The sequence below is a fragment of the Thermobia domestica genome, chromosome 1 (genome assembly GCF_964235325.1).
Source record: "Thermobia domestica chromosome 1, izTheDome1.hap1.1, whole genome shotgun sequence".
Taxonomy (NCBI): Eukaryota; Metazoa; Arthropoda; class Insecta; order Zygentoma; family Lepismatidae; genus Thermobia; species Thermobia domestica.
In genome coordinates, this window is record NC_137454.1 from 269,255,452 (window position 1) to 269,277,685 (window position 22,234).

A 22,234-nucleotide genomic window follows, 5' to 3' on the forward strand; every position below is an offset into this window, starting at 1 on the left:
ATTTCTATCAATAGTTTACTATATATTATTCTATGTATAATATTGTGATGTAATTAGTATTGTATGTGCATTTTTTCCCTTGGCGCACTATTGGGTGTATGCTGTTGTGTCAATAAATTATAACAATATAACAATTATTATTATTATTATTATTATTATTATTATTATTATTATTATTATTATTATTATTATTATTATTATTATTATTATTATTATTGGAAAGTCGAGACTTGGCTACGCATTTTATACTTTCTGAATTTTGTGATTGGATTACAAGCCTTTTTTATTGAATAATCAACACACCACACTTTAGGGGGTTTGGAAGTGGAAAATATCCTGTTGCTTTTCATTTGTTTACTTGTATGCTACACCAAGCCTGGATACTACATTTCACCTTGCTATATCTACGGAAAGTACCCTAAATGTTGTGATGATTATAAGAGAATAAGTGAATAACTGATGAGATCAATGAACTTTGCGTATTAACAACATTTATTGTATCCGGTTGTTAGAAAAGTCATTACGTATTTCGGTAAAATATGAGAAATGATGAATTGTGGATATGCTAGAGTTATTCGAATCATGCAATAGTTTGTCATGAATAGCTAAGATGTTGAGCGTTTTCTGTAGTAATATTGCTTTTTGTTTGGTTTCATAGATTTGATCATAGATGGCGTGGGTCAATGAAAGCTTGACTCCCCGCCCACCGCGACCCACTCTGACCCATGATCCACCACCCACCTTGGCCCACATTATCCACTACCCACCATGATCCACTCCGACCCGCCACCCACCGTGAACCACTCACCCACCAAAACACATAGTTATCAACTCTAACACATGACCCACGTCCTCTTTCGTACCGACTAAAGACTTTATACTTGTAATAAAACCATGTTGTCAAATTATAACTAATCGGAGTTTGAATTTCTACGGTTAATCCCTCAAGCACCGCTGTTAGAATAATGGTGGATCTGACATTTACGATATAAAATTGTGAACTGTTTGTCGTGGGCAAAATTACGATGAATTTCAATCAAATTAACATGGTGTAACTATATCCTTCTTGAATTGTAAATATTTTTCAGTGGAAAAACGGATGAAATTTGAAAGTCATAAGTTTATGGGTTGATTGCTCTGTGCTCTAAGCGCTCCATATAATAAACAAGCTTCAGTAATTATTTGGTCTAGGAATTAATTCGTGCGGTTTTTAATAAAAATTGAAGCTTTATTTCAAAAACAAAGTAAATGAATACGTTAACAAAAATATTGTCCATCGCTAGCCACTACTTTCTCCCATCTTTCAGGCAATTTACGGATTCCGTGTCGAAAGAATTCCTCATCTTTTGACGCAATCTAATCAAAGATCCATTTTTTGATATTTTCTGAAGAAGTGAACCGCTGTCCAATCAAATCGTTATTCATGCAATCGATCAAGTAGTAGTCAGACGGAGCAGTGTCTGGTGAATATGGCGGGTGGAGTAACACTTTCCATCCGACATTTTCCAAATAGGTTTTGACCGGTTTTGTGACATGTGGTCGAGCGTTATCATCTTGATAAATAAGTTTATTATGCCTGTTATTCCATTCTGGTCGTTTTCAGGCCAGAGCTTGCTTCAAACGCATTAATTGTTGTCGATAGCGGTGTCCATTAATAGTTTCACCAAGTTTCAGAAGTTCATAGTACACCACACGTTTCAAATCCCACCATATATACAGCATAACCTTTGCACAATGAATATCTCGTTTCGGTTGTGAAGGACTTGGTTCACCTTGCTTCACCCAGGCCTTTTTTCGTTTAGGATTCTCGTAATGAATCCACTTCTCATCACCAGTTACAATTCGATGCAAAAATCCCTTCCTTTTCTGTCTTTGAAGCAGCAATTCGCAAACGGTTTTTCTTGTTTCAACGTCTTTCTTTTCAATTCATGTGAAACCCAATAAGATATCTTTTGAATCATTCCTATGGCTTTGAGACGTTTGGAAACTGTTGTTTGCTCAACTCCAAATGCTTCTCCAAGTTCGTCCTGCGTTTGACACGAATCCTGATCAAGCAATGCTCTCAATTCTTCATCTTCAAATTCTTTTGGCTGTCCAAATTGCTTTCGGTCTTCCAAGCTGAAATCACCACCTTTAAACCGTGCAAACCACTTCTGACACGTTCGCTCAGCTAGAGCATGGTCACCAAACACTTCCACTAAAATATGATGACTTGCGGTAGCACTTTTCTTCATGTTAAAGCAATGAAGAATAACTCTTCGCAAAAACACTTTATCAGGCACAAAATGCGCCATTTTCAGTTGAAGAAAAAATGTTGTTGTTTCCGCTTCAGGCAACTGACATATACTAAACAAGATGCTCAATGACAGTAGTTTTCAACGCATGTTTGGATCAACGAAACTATGGGACAATAAGCTAGTTACGCCATCTTTTGTAAAACCGCACGAATTAATTCCTAGACGAAATATTATAAAGCTCATGGTAAGCATATATGAATATATGATGCGAAGCACTGTATGTCTTGCTGAGTTGAGTTTATTTTGAGTTTAACGTTCCTTTCAGCAGCGAAGCTATATGAGACATGGATCAACCCATGCGGTAAACATCGCCAACACCTAGTGCCCAACTTGTGATTAAACGTCGATCGTCAATATAGAGACGAGTCGAAGGATTGTCGCTAGTGTACCACTGCCGGCAGGTTTTCGTCGAGTCAAAACAGGTATCTAGAGTTGGGGTGTTGAAGTTACCACCGCGTAGCAGAGCGGACTTCTTTTTGGTCGTTTTCGTCTCGGAGAGTCGCGAAGGGCCAAGACGGACTATCGCCAGTCCTTTGCATGCGGTTATTATTATGTATTATTCTTTCCTGACGAACTTTCTCTAAAATGAGCTCCGTTGATCAAGATTAACTTCTGCCTCAATATCATGAAGTAAAAAATCTTGATTGCGATAATTGTATGAATTTAGATAACTGTCGTCGATCATTAGAAAGTGAGTATGGGCGAGCAATGAAGTAAAGTAAATAGACACGCGTCATTTTGTTATAAAATTACATGGCGAACGCATTTTATCTTACCCAAAACAGTTATCGTCTCATATATATGGTTAAAAGAGAACTCTGATTGACCAAATGAAAAAGATATTAACGATATATCTCTTTACAAGCAGAATGTTCTTCATCGCCTCCGTGGGGAAGTCAGAAGAACACGCGGACAGTAATATTGGTGGTTGGATCCCCCTTCGGGGTACTTTTTTGGTATTTTTTTCTTCTTTAGACTCACGTTAATATAAAGATATCTCTCATATAGGAGATTTAACATATTTTGGGGGAGTAATTTTGTGGTTCATTGGCGTTTTGTCGTGTCAGAAGATGATGTCTACAATGCAGTGAGCAGAGAGGGTTGGTGGGTCAGAGTGCGTCATACTGACTGGTGGGTCAGGGTGGGTGGTGCGTCGCAGTGAGTTACGGTGGATGATGGGTCGCAGTGGGTCACATGATGTTGACTCACTGACCCACTCAGAAAACTCGATCAATTTGACCCACTGACCCACTCCAACTCTGGTTTTAACACCGCATAGGAAATGAAAGCCCAAAAATTGCATGATCACCATATTTTATTCTTTCGCTTCAAGACACGGAAGAACATGAGAATAATGTTTGTGATTTTTATTGTCCTCCATGTTTCTGTGTTTTTGTCCCTGTTCTTAAAGAGTTAGTGGAAAAACTGTATAAGTGACTAAAACGCGTCAAAATGGAAATCAAGGTACTGAGGATGGTTCGTTAAATTAAAATACTAATCCAGTGCCCTGAAACACCAGATTCCAATATCTATAAGTATCTCTCCAATGCCGTGCTGTGAAAAATCTGGGCACGAGGTGAGAGCATACGGCAGCGCCTCCGTAGACATCAGTTTTCAATTAAAAGTTGACATCTCTGGACTACTCTTTCTGCATAATACTTCAATATTTTATCATGACTGAAATCAGAAAGTTTCATGATCATTATTACACTGGAATCGTAAAAGTGTGTAATTACTGAATTCACTGCAGCTAAATTTTTTCCTTGCCCGGAACAGTGATGTCTTAGAGAAGTGGCTTAAACGTTTGTTTCAAAATATTGGTGATGCGAGTTTGATTCCGGCTGTAGCAATTCAAGTATTTTTATAGTCTACAGAACTGATACTTCTGGTGTATACTAACATGAAAAATATTCAATTACTCTGGGTCTAAGAGTTGAGACAACTTCCTTTACAGGTGAAATGCCAACAACAAGAAATTACGTCATCCGTAACAACCTTTGCAACTGTCTGGCAAGTAACGTGTTTGGACAAAAATTGATGAACACATAAGTTCTAATCACGTCCATACTGCTGTAGTATGGACCAAAAATTAGCTTCAAGGAATTGTTCTTAGCTGTGCACAAATTGCAAACTTTGATCAAACTTACAATAGGGATCGCTAGTCACGAGAATGATCCTATTTAAGATGTCATCTCACCTTTCTACTTAGAAGAATGGCGAAACAAAATGCATTACTGTTATTAGCTAACAATTCCATTCCATTTATATTCCATTTCTCTTTGTCATAAAATGATAATTCCACCTGTAATTCCATAAACGTAATAATATTATTGCATTCATGTGTAAACCTAAGAAACATCTGACATGCTCTATATCTCTGCTGTTCCTATGAATACCTTCGACTACGTTACTTTTTCTTTCCATTGCGGTAATAATAATAATAATAATAATAATAATAATAATAATAATAATAATAATAATAATAATAATAATAATAATAATAATAATAATGATAAAGGAATAACATAATTACAATACCAATTACATAAAAATTGTCTTCACATTCTGAAAAAATACTAATTACTACTACGGGATTTAAAGCCAAGTAGCTGCAATGGGAGTTTTCAGTTTCACAATTTTTTTTAAACAAATCGTCCCAACCGGAGTGTTGTTCCCCACTGGCACCTCATGTCATTCCGATGTATTAGAAACATTACAAGAACACAAACACATAAATACTGAGGACAATTAAAATTCCGACCATGCCCTTCAGAGGAATTCAAACCCCTAATGGATTGTGCTTCATGATCAGAAGCCGAACGCTCGGATCACTCGGCCAGTGGCACCGGTTCAATTTACCACAAACTCCTCATATGAACATAGGAAAATATACTAGTAGTTATGGAACATACACATAGAACTGTCTATTTCTACACTTGTTGATAAAATTCAAAGAATTTGAAAATAATTTCTGTCGTCTTTTCTTCTTTGGAAATTAGAAGTTATGGTAAAGTCGAAATGTAATGTAAATCGAGATCATCCCTGCAACCGATGACCAGCACCGTAAATTAGATTCTTTTCTGGGAGGAAGCATTAATAAACTTATTTGGGCCAATAGACAAAGTTGATTTTCTAATTATTTGGCCCGCTCTCTCCAACTATCTGGTAATATTTATGGGCCCCTCGGAGCCTGTGGGCTCCCGCACCGCAAGGCCTGTGGGTTCCGTTAGTTACTTCCTGGGTCTATTCCATATATGACAAAATTATTAAGGGGACAATATTGATAAATCTCAGTCATACGAATAAATATTATTTTTAGAGTCCCCAATACTAGACATTTTTTACTGAAATGGGTGCACGACTTGAATTTGAATTTGAATTTGAATTTGAATTTTCTCTTTATTTCAGCGGGCGAGGTTCAGCCGGAGGCTGCTCTGCCACCTAACCCTTGTCATCATTACAAAGAAAAGAAAGAAAAAAAATAAAGACACAAATAAGATACAAGATACAAATAACAACATAACATGATACATTCAATAATACTAATGATAAATAAAACACTCAGTAAATGTAAATATAAAAAAAAAACTATACTCATACTGCTAGTCCAATTTCAAACTGTAGTAAACCTGTCATGTGTGCCAATGCTTTGTCTCTGATCTCTAAATAATAATGTTTGGAGTGATGATTTAAATAGATTATACGGTTTGTCAGTGATTGACTTTGGTAGGGAGTTCCAGATTCTTACTGCCGAGATTGAAAATGCCTTCTCCGTTATTTTTAAAGAATGCCGTGGCATATTCAGCTTATTGCTTCCTCGGGTATTGTAACGGTGAATTTCTGATCTACGTGTTAATTTATGATGCAAGTAAGGTAGTGCTTTATGTGAATTTATTTTGTATAGTAAACAACAGTATCGGAGATATCGTCTTCGGGACATGGTTAGGATATTGTTTTCATTAAGTACCGGCAGAATATGCTGAGACTTCCTGTAATTGAGAGAGAAGCGTATAGAGTAATTCTGTATTTTCTGAATTGCTCTAGTATTTTGAGTGGAGAGAGAACTACCATATATTGAATCGCAGTAATCGAACAGAGGCAAAATCAGAGTGTTAACAAGATATAGTCTTGTTTCTTGCGATAAATAGCCTTTCAGTTTATAAAGCTGTCGTAAGATGCGCTTAGCTTTAATACACTGTTCAGAAATGTGTTTATTCCAGCTAAGCCCTTGGTCTATTATTAAGCCTAGATCTTTAACAAAGGGAGAAAATGGAATACTGGAATTCACTACAGTTACTTTTAGGTCATCAGGGTTGATTTTGCTCAACTGATGTGATGTTCCTAATACAGTGAAAACACATTTTAATGGATTAAGTAAAAGACCATTCTTAAGACACCAGTTGCTAACAGCTGAAAGATCCGTATTAAGTAACTCTATTGTGTCCATAATATTTTTAGGTGTGCTACTGATGAAGATCTGGGTATCATCCGCATAGAAGTGAACTGATGAATGTTTTATGACTGTAGAAAGATCTGCTGAAAAGAGTGAAAATAATAGGGGACCTAATATTGAACCTTGCGGAACTCCTGCCTTTATCAGGGATGGGGTAGATACCTGAGTCTTTTCTCCTCTTAGTATTACTTGTTGCTGTCTACAAGAGAGATAGCTGTGGAACCATTTAATAACTGATTCCGAGAAGTTGTAATATTTCATTTTGGCCAGTAGGAGTTCATGATTTACTAGATCAAAAGCCTTCGAAAGATCCAACAAGACCAAAACTGTTACCATTGAATTTTCTATTGAATTCAAAATTGAATCTGTAATTTCTAAAAGGGCTGTGGTTGTGCTATGTTCTTTACGGAAGCCGGATTGAGTAACAGGCAATACTTCATTTTTATTGATAAAAGATGTTAATTGCTGAAATGCTACCTTTTCTAGTACTTTGGAGATAATTGGAAGTATACTGATGGGACGAAGCTCATCAAGCGACTGTACAACTGTCTTCTTGGGCAGTGGAACCACCTTCGCTCGCTTCCACAGTTCTGGAAAACAACCTTGAGTTAATGAATAATTTACTATGTGAGTAAGTGGAGTTAAAATAAACGGAACAGACAGTCGAAGCATTTTTCCTGTTATTCCATCAAATGCACATGTGTTGGATTTAATACTGTGTATTGCAGTTTTAACTTCTGTTTCGTTTACAGTGTGAAACTTAAACGTTTCAATATTGCTATTTAGTTTATGCGATGAAAGCCAATGCGTTTGTTGATCAAGTACTTCAGTGCTTGTCTCAGACATTTTATAGACACTTGTGAAATGTGAATTTATAGCTTCAATGTCATTTACATCATCTGGAAGAATCAAGCATGAATCGCTTTTACCTACACCAAGATCACGCAAAGTTTTCCAAATGTTACGTACATCATTAGTAGATCTCATGCGATCAGAAAAATACGCAGTCTTTTCTTGTCGCACAACAGTAGTTGTGAAGTTACGCAAACGTCTGTAATCCTCCCAATGCAACTGATTCTTCGTTCTTTTATATTTTCTGTAAGCACGGTCACGCAACTTCATTAAAAGTTTTGTGTTACTTGAAATAAAGGGAAGAGTGTTCTTAGATAGCCTTTTCGTTTTGAGCGGTCATGGTTATCAAAAATGTCAAGTATAGAGTTTTGTAAAAATTCAACTTTATTATCTATTGTTTCCATTTGAATAATATCATCCCAGTTGTAATTTTGTGCATCATGATAAAACGATTCGGTATTAAATGAAGCGTAAGTACGACACTGAATTACTCTACTGGGAGTTTTGGATATTGTATGAAGCTTGAGAGTGACGTGAATTACGCTGTGGTCTGATGTTCCAATGGGTGGACTAACTCCAAACGAGTGTACCTGTTCCGGATTGTCAGTAATAATTAAATCTAGCAAAGATTCGGTAGTTTCAGTGACTCTCGTGGGTTCATTTATTAACTGTGTGAAACCTAATATGTTAATAATAGATAGATAATAGACTTATTATTGTTCTATTTATTTTTTGTGTGCTCTTTTGTTTATTAATGTAGCGACCCTTTTTGATGCTTCATTTCTAATTTCATGTCCCTATCGTATATTGAGTAATAAAATTTTGTCTGAAAATGTGCCCCTCGAACTCGGAAGCGTCTCCGGAGGGGGGTAGTTTCCTGCCTCCAGAAGTTATGGCTCTGCCGATGGAGTAGCCTCAACTTGAAGAACGTTTCGTGATATTTTCCTCATTGAGGAACGTTTATGTAACTTCTTTTTGAGTTAAACAAGGAAATCTCTAGTAATTCATTAAGACACTCACACAAGTTGTTTATATTTTCTTGTTTATGTTTTTATTTATAGTTTGTTTATATTTGTTTGTTTTTCTTGTTTTTGAGTATCTTCTTTATATTTTTCCATGAAACGACTTTAACTAGGTGTTAGTGTGGGTGGAAGTTGAAATGGTGCGGGAGGTGAGCGGTTAGCGCATTGAACTTCTATTTAGAGGACCCGGGTTCGAATCCCGGCCAGGCTGAAGCTTTTTCAAGTGTTTTAGTTTCAATTTTCATTTCAATGCATACTTTGCGTGACAAGGAAAATTTTCTCTTCTACAGGCAGAAAAAGATGTTGGAATGAGAAGAATTGGAGAAGGTCTCTCAATGGAGGCAATCATTTACAAACTGATTTCCAGCAATTATTCTGGATTTGATATTTTCAGCTACTTTCAAGCATTTTCTGGTTCATATGTGATCAGTGTTTTTATTTCTTTGAATATACAGTATATACTGAATAAATACATTACATACACAGCAATATTGAGATTAACGTATGACGTTCATTGGACAACACGCTCTAACCAGAAAGATTGATCTCAGAATGGAGAAATTTTTCGTGCGTCATCTACTCACAATTTTACTTCCATACAGACTTGACTCAGTGCTACCAACTGCTGTCAGTGCCGAGAAAAGTTACATGTAATTTGGGTTGCATCTGTCTAAACGTTCTCACAACTGCAAAAGACCTGGACCCCTAGTAATGGAATTTAGGGGGGCTTTACTTTTGCGGTTGGATGTACACAAACCATTATACGAATGATACACGCTGTGAGACATCCAAAGATCTCTCCTGAGATAATATTTATCCATGAATTAGCGGGACCCGGGCCAAGTAATGCAGTGGAATTCTTTCGTTTCAATTTTTTTAGACTATGAAGCACGGATACTCTTTGTGTTAACCAGCTTGAAAGAGCTGTAGTTCTATTACACTGGACGTGCATTACGTGAACGTGTTATGACATTATATTTTATCTTCTTTCCTCCGACTTATAGGAATATTGTATTTATTTGTGCTTGTGCAAGTTATTGGATCTTTCTCAAAATCTCCACCAAGATATGAGGAACCTTTTTAAAAACTCGACGGAGCGCAAATTTTGAGAAATGTAGGTATATATGGGACAGGTATGCTTTTTATACTCTCAGTCGAGCTGTGAAATCGAATTGGCAAATCTCGATATGTGCTGTGTGTATAGCATACTAAATCATACGTTTTGTCATAACTAGATATAGAGAGAATAATAACAAAAATGCAATTCGTATAAAAATAATGTTTAATGTTCTATCGAGTTTTGGAGAAAACGCGCCTCATATCTGTGGTGACTAGTGGAAGAGGCCATTCAAATTCCGAGTTATTAAATGTGTAAACGTTAGTGTTGAGATGTAGTCAAGTTGTTGCATCCAACCCAGTGGAGCAGGAGACTGCAGGAGCAGATTCAGGTAATTATGTTTGAATGAAAATGGTAAGTCTTACAGAGATTTTGAAGACACAAGAATATATAAATATTTGAATTGGTACTGATAGTGGATAAATCGAATACTTTAGTACATCACTTGATAATGAGCTTTACTTTTCTGACAGCAGTAGTGAGTGCATATCTTCATTTTTATGTTATTCAAAATTCAGTAGTTGTTACCTTCTCATTTATGAGTTCCAGATGTAAATCTTATAGCGATTATTTTCACTATGATTATTTCTTGCGGTTAACAGCACGGTGAGACAGTAGTTGAACAATGTATTACAGAAACAGCTAATGACACAAATCTATATTATAAAATTGAAACTATGTTTTTGACTCCCAGTTTGTTGAAGTACCCGACCGATCTCGGTCAAATATTCAACATTGGGTAAGGTTTGGACCTGGGAGTGTTTTTATCTATTCATTTTGTTGGTGTGACGTAGAGGAGGGGGAGATATAATAAATAAATAAACCTTAATAAATCTTGAACCAAACGATCAATCTCGATCAAATATTCAACATATATATGGTTCGTGCCTGGAATGTTCTTTATGATTTTACTTTAATGAAGCAACGTAGGGAAGGGTTAGGTGTGGGATATATATACAAAAATCAATGTAAATGAAACAAATGTGACTGTGTTCGTGAGTTCATAACTTTCGAACCACCAGAGCGATCTCAATCAAAGTTTAAACATGAATGAGGTTCGATCTTAGAAAGTTTTTTTTAGTTCACCTTGACAGTAGAACTTAGGGAAGGGGAGGGGAGGAGGGGAGATATAAAAATGAATAAAACTTAATAACTCTTCCACCACCCGACCGATCTCAATCATGAGGTTCAGACCTGGCATGGCTTTTATCATATCACTTTGATGATACAACTTTGGGGAGGGGGAGGGGACATATAAAAGTAAATAAAACTTAATAATTATTGAACCATCTGACCTTTCTCGATCAGATTTTCAACATAGATGAGGTTCGGACCTGCGATGATTTTTATTGTATCACTTTGACGGTGCAACTACGGGAGGAGGAGGGAGAGGGGATAGACAATAAAAAATGATCGAAAATGACCGATATTAGAGTCGGATCTAGTTTTGGGGGTCGCTGAGATGAACAGCGACACATCCGATGTCGTTTATATGTAAATTCACCCATGCAAGATGGGGGAGGAGGAGGGGAGAGAAACATATAAATGATCGCAAATGATCGATATCAGAGAGCGCTTTTGTAATACCTAGGTAGTAAAAACGTGACTGACTACCGGAACATATTACATTTTCTTCTTAATTTAACCCAGTGAAGCGGGTAATCGTTGCTAGTACTTACTATATTACAATATTAGCACACATGTATTATTATTTGCTTTTATATCATCTCTAACCTTCTCCTTACATTACAGAGTAATATATAGTAAAATTCTTTTTGTAATCTTATGGCTTGCTGGTACTTCAATGTCAATATGCATTTATTTCATGTTTAAAATTATAAACTTTCAGTATTACGTCCTCTGTCCTCTATTATGTTTAAATAGAAAGTATATTCATACGTACTCACACAGTACTGCAAAATATAGCAAACCAAAATCATGTAACAAATTCAGAGGAGCAGAACGATTGTCGATTGGGGTTCTTATATATGTTAAACAAAATTGTCTGTACTGTATACATTACCTGTAATATGCTAATTGCAATGCAAGCTGGATATATGCGTCTGGGCTTACGTTACAAGATTTAATAAATTCCTTTCCGTAGTTAACAAATCGATACACAAGAAAGTCCAGATCCTCAATGAGCCTAAAAGAAATAATTGAAAATCATATATGAGATAATTAAAAATAAAGAATTCTTTAAACATAATATAATGCTTGAAAGAAATATTGGAATATATATACTCGAACAATATTTGTTCCTAATATAAATCTTAATGTCTCCACACTGCTTGGAACAAATGAAATGACAAAGTGATATGTGTCACTTTCAAAGTCGGCAGGAATGATCACTACAATGCCTGGATACAGACAGAAACTTCCAGTTTCACTCAGTCAACAATTGTATACCATGAAGAAAGATGTCTGGAAAGTGCTATGAAAGAAATCCTCAATCGTACATTTCATTGCTAGGTAGTCAGGGGAGTTCTTTCCTGCCAAGAAGAGACTGAGATGACGGATTAGATGGTAATCATTGAGAGAGAGAGAGAGAGAGAAACATCATGAGAAAAATGTTGGGTGAAGAAGCTTTCATACTGTAACTAATGTAGAGTCTACACCATCTTTTGAGCAACATATTGGTATACATTATCATTCGTTATCAAAATGTCATCTGTTGTAGGGATGGCCAAAATTTCCGGATAACAGATATCCGAATAAGAAATATATAATATATAATAAGAAACATATATCGAGGAAACGGATAATATTCGGATAACGGATAATATCCGGATAACGGATAATGTTCGGATGACAAATAATATTCGGGTAATGGATAAAGGATAATATCCGGATGAAGGATAATGTCCAGATGACATAAATATAATATTCGGATAACGGATAATATCCGGATGACAAATAACGAATTAAATCCCGGTAATGAATGATATCTAACTTGCGGATAACGGAGAATATTTGCGAGACAAATAAGAAGATAATTATTGATTATCTGGAAATTAATTATTGCTGACTATAAAACAATTGGGAGATAGCCTTGTTCGGGTGTTTACAATTGGTAAATAAATTCAATTTGTTTATTACAAGAAATATAGGATAATAAGGTTCAGATATATATATATATATATATATATATATATATATATATATAGATAGATAGATAGATAGATAGATAGATAGATATAGATAGATAGATAGATAGATATAGATAGATAGATAGATAGATAGATAGATAGATAGATAGATAGATAGATAGATAGATAGATAGATAGATAGATAGATAGATAGATATCTCCAACCGGTCTAACTGTAACGAAAACGTTACACAGAGACCTGTCAGGAAATCTATTCTGGGGTCGACAGGTCTCTTTGTAACAAAAGAGGTCTATTTGTAACAGAAGAGGGGTCTCTTAGTAACATCGATAATAAGAACCAGATTCTGTGCACGATGAATGGTCTCTTCGTAACATTCAGTGCTACCACCACACCTAAAATCATCATTTGTAATTCCGCATTTAAAAGTCAAGTTGGCTTACTTTTGACGGTGTACTGAGATGCACTTATGATATGGTGTCCGTTAAGTTTATTTCCTTCTCTTCAGCTTTCTTCGTTCAAGATATTTCTCAGTAAACTTCTTTTTCTCATTCTTTATATTTCTTTGTCGTCTCTGTATAAAGACAACATATAATATTCACTCGAACTATCACATGGTCGAATTGCAAGCACTTCTCATACAGGTCGGTCAGTATGGGGAAGATAACATGCTATCGAATGTTTCCTCTCGTAGCCGGCTAGTAGTTAAACGAGGACATTAGTGAGATCAGATCAATCATGGGATGTCCGAACTGTTTCATACGAGTCTGTGTACTGTACGAGTTTCAACTGGAAGCAAAAAGGAAAAAATCTAAATATATCTTATATTCGCCAAAATACAAGTATTTTTTCTCCATACTTATGTGCAACACTACTCTATACAAACCAAAAGTAAGAAGACATATCGTTATGTTTGTATTGTTGCACTAACATGAGAAACAATGCCTCAAAATCACTTACCGTTTTTCGATATTTATTACCAAGGAGTTGATATTTTTATTCTTATGTAGGAGAAAGTAGCATAGAAATGGCACTTGACGTTTGTTGGCTTATCAAAGCCAAAGTGTTTAGAAAATTGACTGAAATTCGAGTCGAGTTGGAGGAAATTTTTCGAGTCGAGTTCTTGAGTCGAGCTCAAAGATATATGTTTCGAGTCGACTCGAGTTTCAATGAAAACTCGCTCGAACTCACTCGTGCCCGACCCTAGAGTTTTAGTTGTCTAGTAGCCTTAAAAATTAAATTAACATTCAAATTCAAATTTATAATCGTATTTTTTTAGCTTTCAGTTTTTAATATAAACCCCAAACTAATAATGTAACAAACTGCTGTATGTCAATATCTTATTAATGGTCTTGATCTTCTACTGAGACCACAAAGCCTGCGTACCCATTCTAAAAGAGTCAGAGGACGGCAACTTCTAAAAAGTGCATTAGCTGAGCCTGCGCCGTCTACACAGCGCATCACTTTAATGTGAACAGTGTTAGAAGCATCACTGAAAAATAGTTCAGGGAATACTTTTACGTACAGGTTAGAGTTTTTTTAGCCTGACATGTTAAATACATTTCATACATTTGAACAGACTATTACAATTACAAGAATAAATATTGTAGTTTGACCAGTAAACAAAATTATAAATCTCTGCACTACCTGCAATACGAAATGTAAAAATAATGAAGTATATTTGGTGGGAGCGAAGATCGAACCTGAGTCCTCATGCCCCATATATAAGTGATCTTTATTCAACCAGACTTTATTACCATTGAACCACTGAACACATATGTAGGTGAGAAGGGAACATAACACTGTAAGTCGTTACACTGTTAAATTCATTTAATTTCCTATATTTGTACAGGCTGTTACTCGTACACACGAAAAAAGAAAAAGTGTTCTTCAGTTGAAAAATTTTCTTTTTCCCAATAATTCGGGAACAAATGAATTAATCTGGATCTTTATAATTTGACAACTTGCCAAAATCGGTACTCTAATAAATTAATTTATTCTTGAGTAATTAGGAAGTGAAATTTTGTCAACTGAAGAATACTTTCTTTTGTGACTGTACAAGAATAAACATAAATTGATCATTAAACAAAATTACAAGTATGTAAACTGCCTGGCGTATGAAATCTTATATTTCAAAAAAAAAAAAAAAAAAAAAATCTGACTTGGTGGAAACAAGGATCGATTCATAGACTACACTCTCCAAAGGTAAGCGCTATACAATATTTTATTTTGGTTATTAAAAAAACTTTCTGACCTTTTTCTCCATTTTTACCACTTATCAGGACTACTGGATATGACAAGCAAACGAACACAGAAACATCGAGGACAGTTAAAATCACAAAATTTCACCCACCGGAAATCAAACCCGGTATCTCCTTCCCACATAAGGAGCACGTGCTAGTCACTACACCAGTAGGGAAGGATATCATTTAGTCACTGAATGCATATGTAAAAAGGAAAAGAGTATAACACCTTAAGTCTATTGCACGTCTTGATACAATTCAAGGAATTCTAAATTACCTCTACCACTTTTCCTCCTTCCAAAGTAGAAGTTAGGCTGAAGAAGATTTGTAACCTAATATCTCGTCTAATCGTACTGAAATGTTTTAAGGACTAAACATCAACTGTCTAATGCAAAATAATAATAATAATAATAATAATAATAATAATAATAATAATAATAATAATAATAATAATAATAATAATATGCCTTGGTAACATTATTCAGGGAACACTACCCGTTGTCATTTATTTTTATTGTGCCTTGATAAAATTATGTAGGAAATTCTGTCCTTTATCATCGTTTGTTATTCCTTACCAAGAAATTATTTCCCTTTTATCCTTGTTACTGCGTGTTTATATTGCTTCCTCGTTTTCACTCCAATTCTTTGGATGTAGGATAGACTTCTCAGACATTGAACAATATCTTTCAGCGAACTTGTTTTATATCTGTGCTGTTTTTTTTTTTTTTTTTTTCAACTCAGTTGTCTAGTCCTCCTACATATACTTTTCTCTCTCCCCCCCCCCTCTAAACCGAGAAAAGTTCTATCATAATGCAAAGCACTGTGTTCAGCTTCCTGTTTCAGTGATTTTGAAAGCACAAAGAAATTCGGATGCAAGTTAATCCTGCTCTTGAGCTTGTTGTTCCACCCTTCAATGGCATTATTTGCTCGATGCCGTTCACCTTCGCAGTTCTAAACATCGATCAGCACATTCACATTTTGTATCCATTCGTTCACAAAGTAGTCTATAAATGCTGTAACTTAATCTTCTATTGGCATAGTACTCGATATTGCTAGCCAATCATCTTCAATGTATTGCCGGGAAACAATAACTAAGGTGTTTCACATGCAGATAACTCTTCATTTTCATTTTCTTTGTATATACATAGATGCCAAATCTAGTTCTTGCACTTTACTCCACAAGCATTGGCTCAAATGAAATTTGCAACCCTTAATCGTACAATCCGGAAAGTTGGAAACAAACGCAAAAATACACGTCTCTTCAAAGTCAAGCATGATCTTTTGAGCAGATCAACCATGTAAACACTCCTTTAATTTATTGAAAAGGAAGTCGTAAGTTCTCTTTTATTGTCCAGCAGGAAGACAAAAGCTACGGATATGATATGATATTTATTTCATTCTCCATACTGCCACCATCTGCGTATAACGTATACAGTTGGGCTAACTGCTTGCTGCACAATTTGAAAGTTCCATCAAAAAAGAAGTTTTTTTTTTTTTTTTCATGTAATATTTCCTGACCTTTCCTACTTGAGAAAACAAGAATTCTCTGTTCGTGTCTTTCATCCAGCAAAAGAAAGCTTGAGTTATGGTTTATCCTCAGGTTTTTCTCGGTTAACACGATCTTTCATCTTGAATCCGGAATTATGATTAAGAATTAGATTTCTGGGCTGTCGGCATCTGAGTCCACTAAGCCCGTCACGTACATGAGAAATGATGTCCCTCGGCGAGCACACTACCCGATGAAAGGGAAGGAAGGAAACGGCCTGGGACCATTATGTTAGGCATCATCCCGGCATTTGCCTGGTGTAAATGAAGAAAAGCCAGGAAAAACCTCACTCAAGATGGCTGGCCTGAAAAATCTGTTACACTTTTTCGACCGAGTGTCCCCACCGAGAATCGAGCCCAGGATCGCTCGCACCAAAGGCGAGAGCGTTAGCGACTACGCCACGCGGGACTACAATCTTGAATTTGGGTCTCGAAGATCTCCTCGCTCTTGTCGCCTCACATAAAATTCATGTTTCTTTTGAAGCTGTTGTAATCGGGAACTTCCGTCACAAAATCCAGTCCACGATTAAACAGTGTACTCATTTCTTCGTGGTAGATCTTCGATAGAGGCTCGTCACTTTCTCTGGCTCTCTTCTTTGCTGCCATCCGTTGAACTCGAACTTCTGTTTTAGCGACGTCTGGTTGACATTTATGTTCCGTTGACTTCTTATTTTCCCTTTGTTACTAACTGTTTCCTGCACTTGTCTTTCTTCTCTCTAACACGCAGCCAAATTATTGTCTGAGTACTCTGCTTCTTCACATGATACACCGCACAGGGCTTGCCTTTCGTTATCTCAGAAGTTGTCACTTCATCTATTATAAATTCCCGAACTAAACGAAAATAATAATAATAATTAATAATTAATTTCAATTTTAGTTCACTAAAGAGCAGTCCATACGAATACAGTTTTTCATTATACTGGAATATATACAATAAAAGTGTAAGTTAATGATATATATATATATATATATATCATTATCAAGGTGTGCTATAGGGGCTATAGCCCACCTTGATGCTCAGATATACATTCGATAAAATGGGCTTCAATCGTGCTTTACACTGAGTAAAACGGCAAACTATGGTTTAGCCTAGCGTTTCCCAAACGGTGTGCCGTGAATGGGCCGCTGGTGTGCCGCGAGGAATCGAAATAAAATTATGAATTTTATAGCAATCAAAACGTAGGGGAAAATGTATATTTGTATTTTACATTACCATGAATCTTCAAATTTAAGTTTCATACCGGTTACTGTTCTGTCCATTTCTAATGTTGAAAAAAGTATGTGTTATTATTGTTATGACCTTTATTGGTTCCTTATTATTGCAGACTATTTCGTAACTTAAAATTTAAAACATCATTCAATCCTTCCGACAAATTACCTACATTTGTGTCTTAAAAGTAAAAGAGATTTGTTTGTTCCTTCGTTATTTAGTGATCTTCCTTCTTTGTAAAAGGTTGGACACAGTTTTTAAAAAGAAAGCGTATTTTTATAAAACCTGAGTCCAATATTTCATTGCAACTGTTTTCTATTTTAAAATTAGAATGAAAAATAAGCATAATGATTTACGACGGGGAAAACACAGTGATAGAGATCTCTTCTCTGTGAGAAGGAGATCAATAATCACAGAAAAAAAATACCACTGTGTTTTATATTTACAAATAATAATATCTATAAGTGTGCCGCGAGAATCCAGGTAACACCCGTAGTGTGCCGCAAGTTAAAAAAGGTTGGAAAACACTGGTTTAGCCTCTCCCTTGACCATATCCTGGATCCGCCACTGTACACACACACACACACACACACACACACACATATATATATATATATATATATATATATATATATATATATATATATATATATATATATATATATATATATATATATATATATATATATATATATTAATATAATTAACTAAACTAACCATGTGAGTGTAATTTAATCTACACAAGGATGTTTGGCATTTGGCCTTTTAGGACACAAAATATAGAAAAGTAAATGTAAAGTGAATGTAAAATTATTTCAGTAATATTATCAAGAAAATCGACCTATATAGAATATGTTTACTTGCTGGAGCTACTCACTTCAAACACGCCGTTGCATTCATCCGTTGTGTTCATTGGGCTTACAATTGAGGTTTATTGTCCTCTTAATATAGTCCCAAGCTATCACAATCAGCCAATGAAAATAATTCACAGGTGGCACGTCCGTGGGGGAGGATTCTTTACTCTGTAATATCCGCCCCCCGGCAATGTGTGAGCTCGAACAGGTTCTTTCATCTCTCGCAGGGCGCAAACTTCTCGGTGCAAGTATATCGCGGGAGCATTTCCCCCTCTTTCTAGGGTAGGGCGCAAATTTCCCGGCGCAAAATTCTTAACATCTTTCCTTGTATGAAGTCACCGTAGTCAGTCTTTCTACTATTGTTAAGAAGTTTGGTTTACCAAAACTCCATTATATATTTACCATGTTCTTGTGTGTGTGTCCACCCGGGAGACAAAAAAACTCAAGAACTACTTGATTGATCGTCATCAATTTTGTCCAAGCTATAGAGGATCAAAAGTTATGAAACTACTTGGTTTGTTAGAACCATCTGCTCAAACTGGAAGTGGTTCAAATAAACCTTTTCCGGTTTTACCATTGATCGCCATACAGCAATAATGGTAATAGACAGCGATAAGCAGTTTTCTACAATCGATTAGTCTCCTCAAGAACATATTTCAGTTTCATCCGCAACTCTTTACTAAAACCGAAAGTGGTTCATATTCACTATAACTTCCGGTTTCAATAAACATTGATCTACATAGAGCAGAAACGGTAAAATATAGAAAGAATAGAGTTTTTCCAGTCGATTCAGCGTCCCAAGAATAACTTCAATCTCCTTCGTTAATCTTCAAACGAACCGGAAGTGACAGAAATTAACCACTTCCAGTTTCAATACTTATCTCAACAGAGTAGAAATGGTAACGTATAGCGGGAACCAGTTTTTTTTTTTTTTTTTTTTTTGTAAGGATTGATTCAATTTTTCAATAACAGGCTCAATATGTTTAGTTAGTACTCTAGAAATTAACCAATTTCGGTTTCAGTATTAATCTCCATACAGCAGGAATGGTAACAGATACAGAAAAATGTTTCTTTATAATCGATTAAGCGTCTCAAGAACACATTCTTTCTCTATTAAAAGCGGAAGTGGTAGAAATATACTAAAATTTCCGGTTTCAGTATTGAGAAAACATCGCACCATACAAAGCAAACTGCTTCAAGTGGTGTACACATGGCATTACTATTTGTTATTAAGGAGTTTGGTTTACCAAAACTCCTTTGTATATTTACGATGTCCGTGTGTGTGTCCATCCGGGAGACAAAAACACTCAAGAACTACTTGATGGAGCATCATCAATGTTGTCCAAAATATAGAGGATCAAAAGTTATGAAACTAGTTGGTTATTAGAACCATTTGCTCAAACTGGAAGTGATTCAAATAAATATTTTCCGGTTTTACCATTGATCGCCATACAGCAATAATAGTAATAGATAGCGAGAAGATGGACACTTAAGATCAGTGCATCTTTAGTGCTTTACGAAGCAATAAATACTTGGGCACAAAGTACTCCCGCTGAGCTAAGTTTACATTTTTCAGTCATTTTACTAACTGTCCGAGAGAAGTGGGAGAAACACCAAAGCTTAATGCGAGCGATTGTAAATATTAATGTTGATAAGCCTGATGAAGAGTTGAACGTTAGAACTGGTTTTCATAGCTGGAAAAGTTTCGTTATCACTGCACGTACTCCCATGCGCAAAAAAAATTGCGCGTATACTGTAACTCACGATTTTCCGTATTTATTCCTTTTTCCTTACGTTTATGGGTAAAATTGAGTTATTAGTATGTGGAGATAATAGAGAGCTATTCATCTAAGGAGATATTTCCAAAAAATATAATAAAATAATAAAAATATAAACAAAAAACAAAATTATGCTCGGTTTTGTGTATACTGGCAACGATGATTTCTAGGGACTTTTTCAGTAGTACAGCACGATTGCGGAGGGAATTCAATAGGGAAGTCGAGGAGATGGATGAAGGAACTGGATACTGAACTAAAATGTTGCATTTATTGGTTAAAACCTAGTGTGTAGATTGCCTGCCAAATATAAATTAGCTTCTGTAACTAAGATGTCGTACGAAAATATAGAATTAAACAGAAAAACTCTTATGTTAAGGTTCGAAGCGATACGCACCATGGTTATGAAGATTATTTCTTAAGAAAAAAGAACAAACACAATGTAGCCTCTGTGGTTAGGTGGATAGAGTGGCGGACTCGTGGATATTTTATTATTTTGACACCACATCGAATCCCATCCTATCCCATTCTTTTTTTTTCTTTTTTCTTTTTTTTTTTTTTTACAAAACATTAAGGACAACTTATTGATATCCAGGATTACAGTATTGGTAATAGCTATGTTTTCAGTCCATGTTGTTGTATAGCTTCTCTCACCCTGTTTTCTTGGGAAAATAACAATTTTGTCTCCAACAAAATGTAAAGGATATATACGGACAGAAAAAGACATCTTAATATCAAACGTGATTTATCGTGATGAAATGGACTAGTTTGCCATTAAAAAAAAAAAAAAACCTAAAGTAAATTACTGAAGTTGACTTCCCTTTAGCTTTTAGCTAAAAAATATTTTTTTCTTTATAAGACTATACTTTATGAGGCAAGGTGTGTGATCATACCCACAAATTTAGCTAGGGAGTGAAAGATAATCGTTTATACAAACATTTTACAGGTTTAGGTGCGTGAAACACCAATACACCATGGTCTCGCTTATCCGACCATCCTTTGTTACACATACCGTATGATCCTGTATATCATTGCAGAAAGCACCAATCGGCAAGAAGAACTGCAAGTTGTGGTCCTAATCTATTTTTCATGCTCTGGAGTATGTCGCCTAGCGCGCCCGTCTACACGTTGACTCATACATCTATCATTCAGTGCAGACACGTATCCAGGTTTTCTATTCGGAGGGGGCCCAACACGAATCCTCGTAAGCACGTAATTCTAATGTTTTAAAAATATCAATATCAATATCAATAATAATAATAATAATAATAATAATAATAATAATAATAATAATAATAATAATAATAAGAAGAAGAAGAAGAAGAAGAAGAATGCAACAGTTCTGTATTTCTCTTAAACTTTTTCCTACTTTTCATTTATAAACCGGTTTACTTTGGAAACTGCATTATAGCACAAACAAAATGAAACATATTTTCGAGAGAAATGTAACTAAAGAAAACTGTCTGCTACGTATATCACATAACAAAAATAGGAAGAAGACAGTGAGTGTATCCTTCTAATATATTAAAGTTAAAAACAGAACGGAAACAAAATGTTAATCCTATTTAATTCCTGTTCTTTAATTCCAAATGGTATAATGGCATTAATGTATGTTCTTAGAATTATAACAAGACAACAGCACATTGCCCAAAGTTTGGACACTGACTATTAGTAAACTGATATAAAAGAATCTCAAAAGGGTAAAAGCATGTTTCTTAAAAAGTGCTGGAGTTTCGGAGGGGGACAGCCCTCAGGCCC

At 35.5% G+C, this 22,234-nt stretch overlaps 1 protein-coding gene across 1 annotated transcript in view; it reads right to left on the reverse strand.

Moving 5' to 3' along the window:
- LOC145661049 (vesicular acetylcholine transporter-like) overlaps positions 1-22,234 on the reverse strand; it is a 2,637,391-nt gene that overhangs the window by 730,177 nt on the left and 1,884,980 nt on the right. Inside the window, exon 9 of the mRNA XM_081726491.1 lies at positions 11,765-11,887. Coding sequence (XP_081582617.1) covers positions 11,765-11,887 — 123 coding nt within the window. The remainder of the gene's footprint in view (positions 1-11,764; positions 11,888-22,234) is intronic.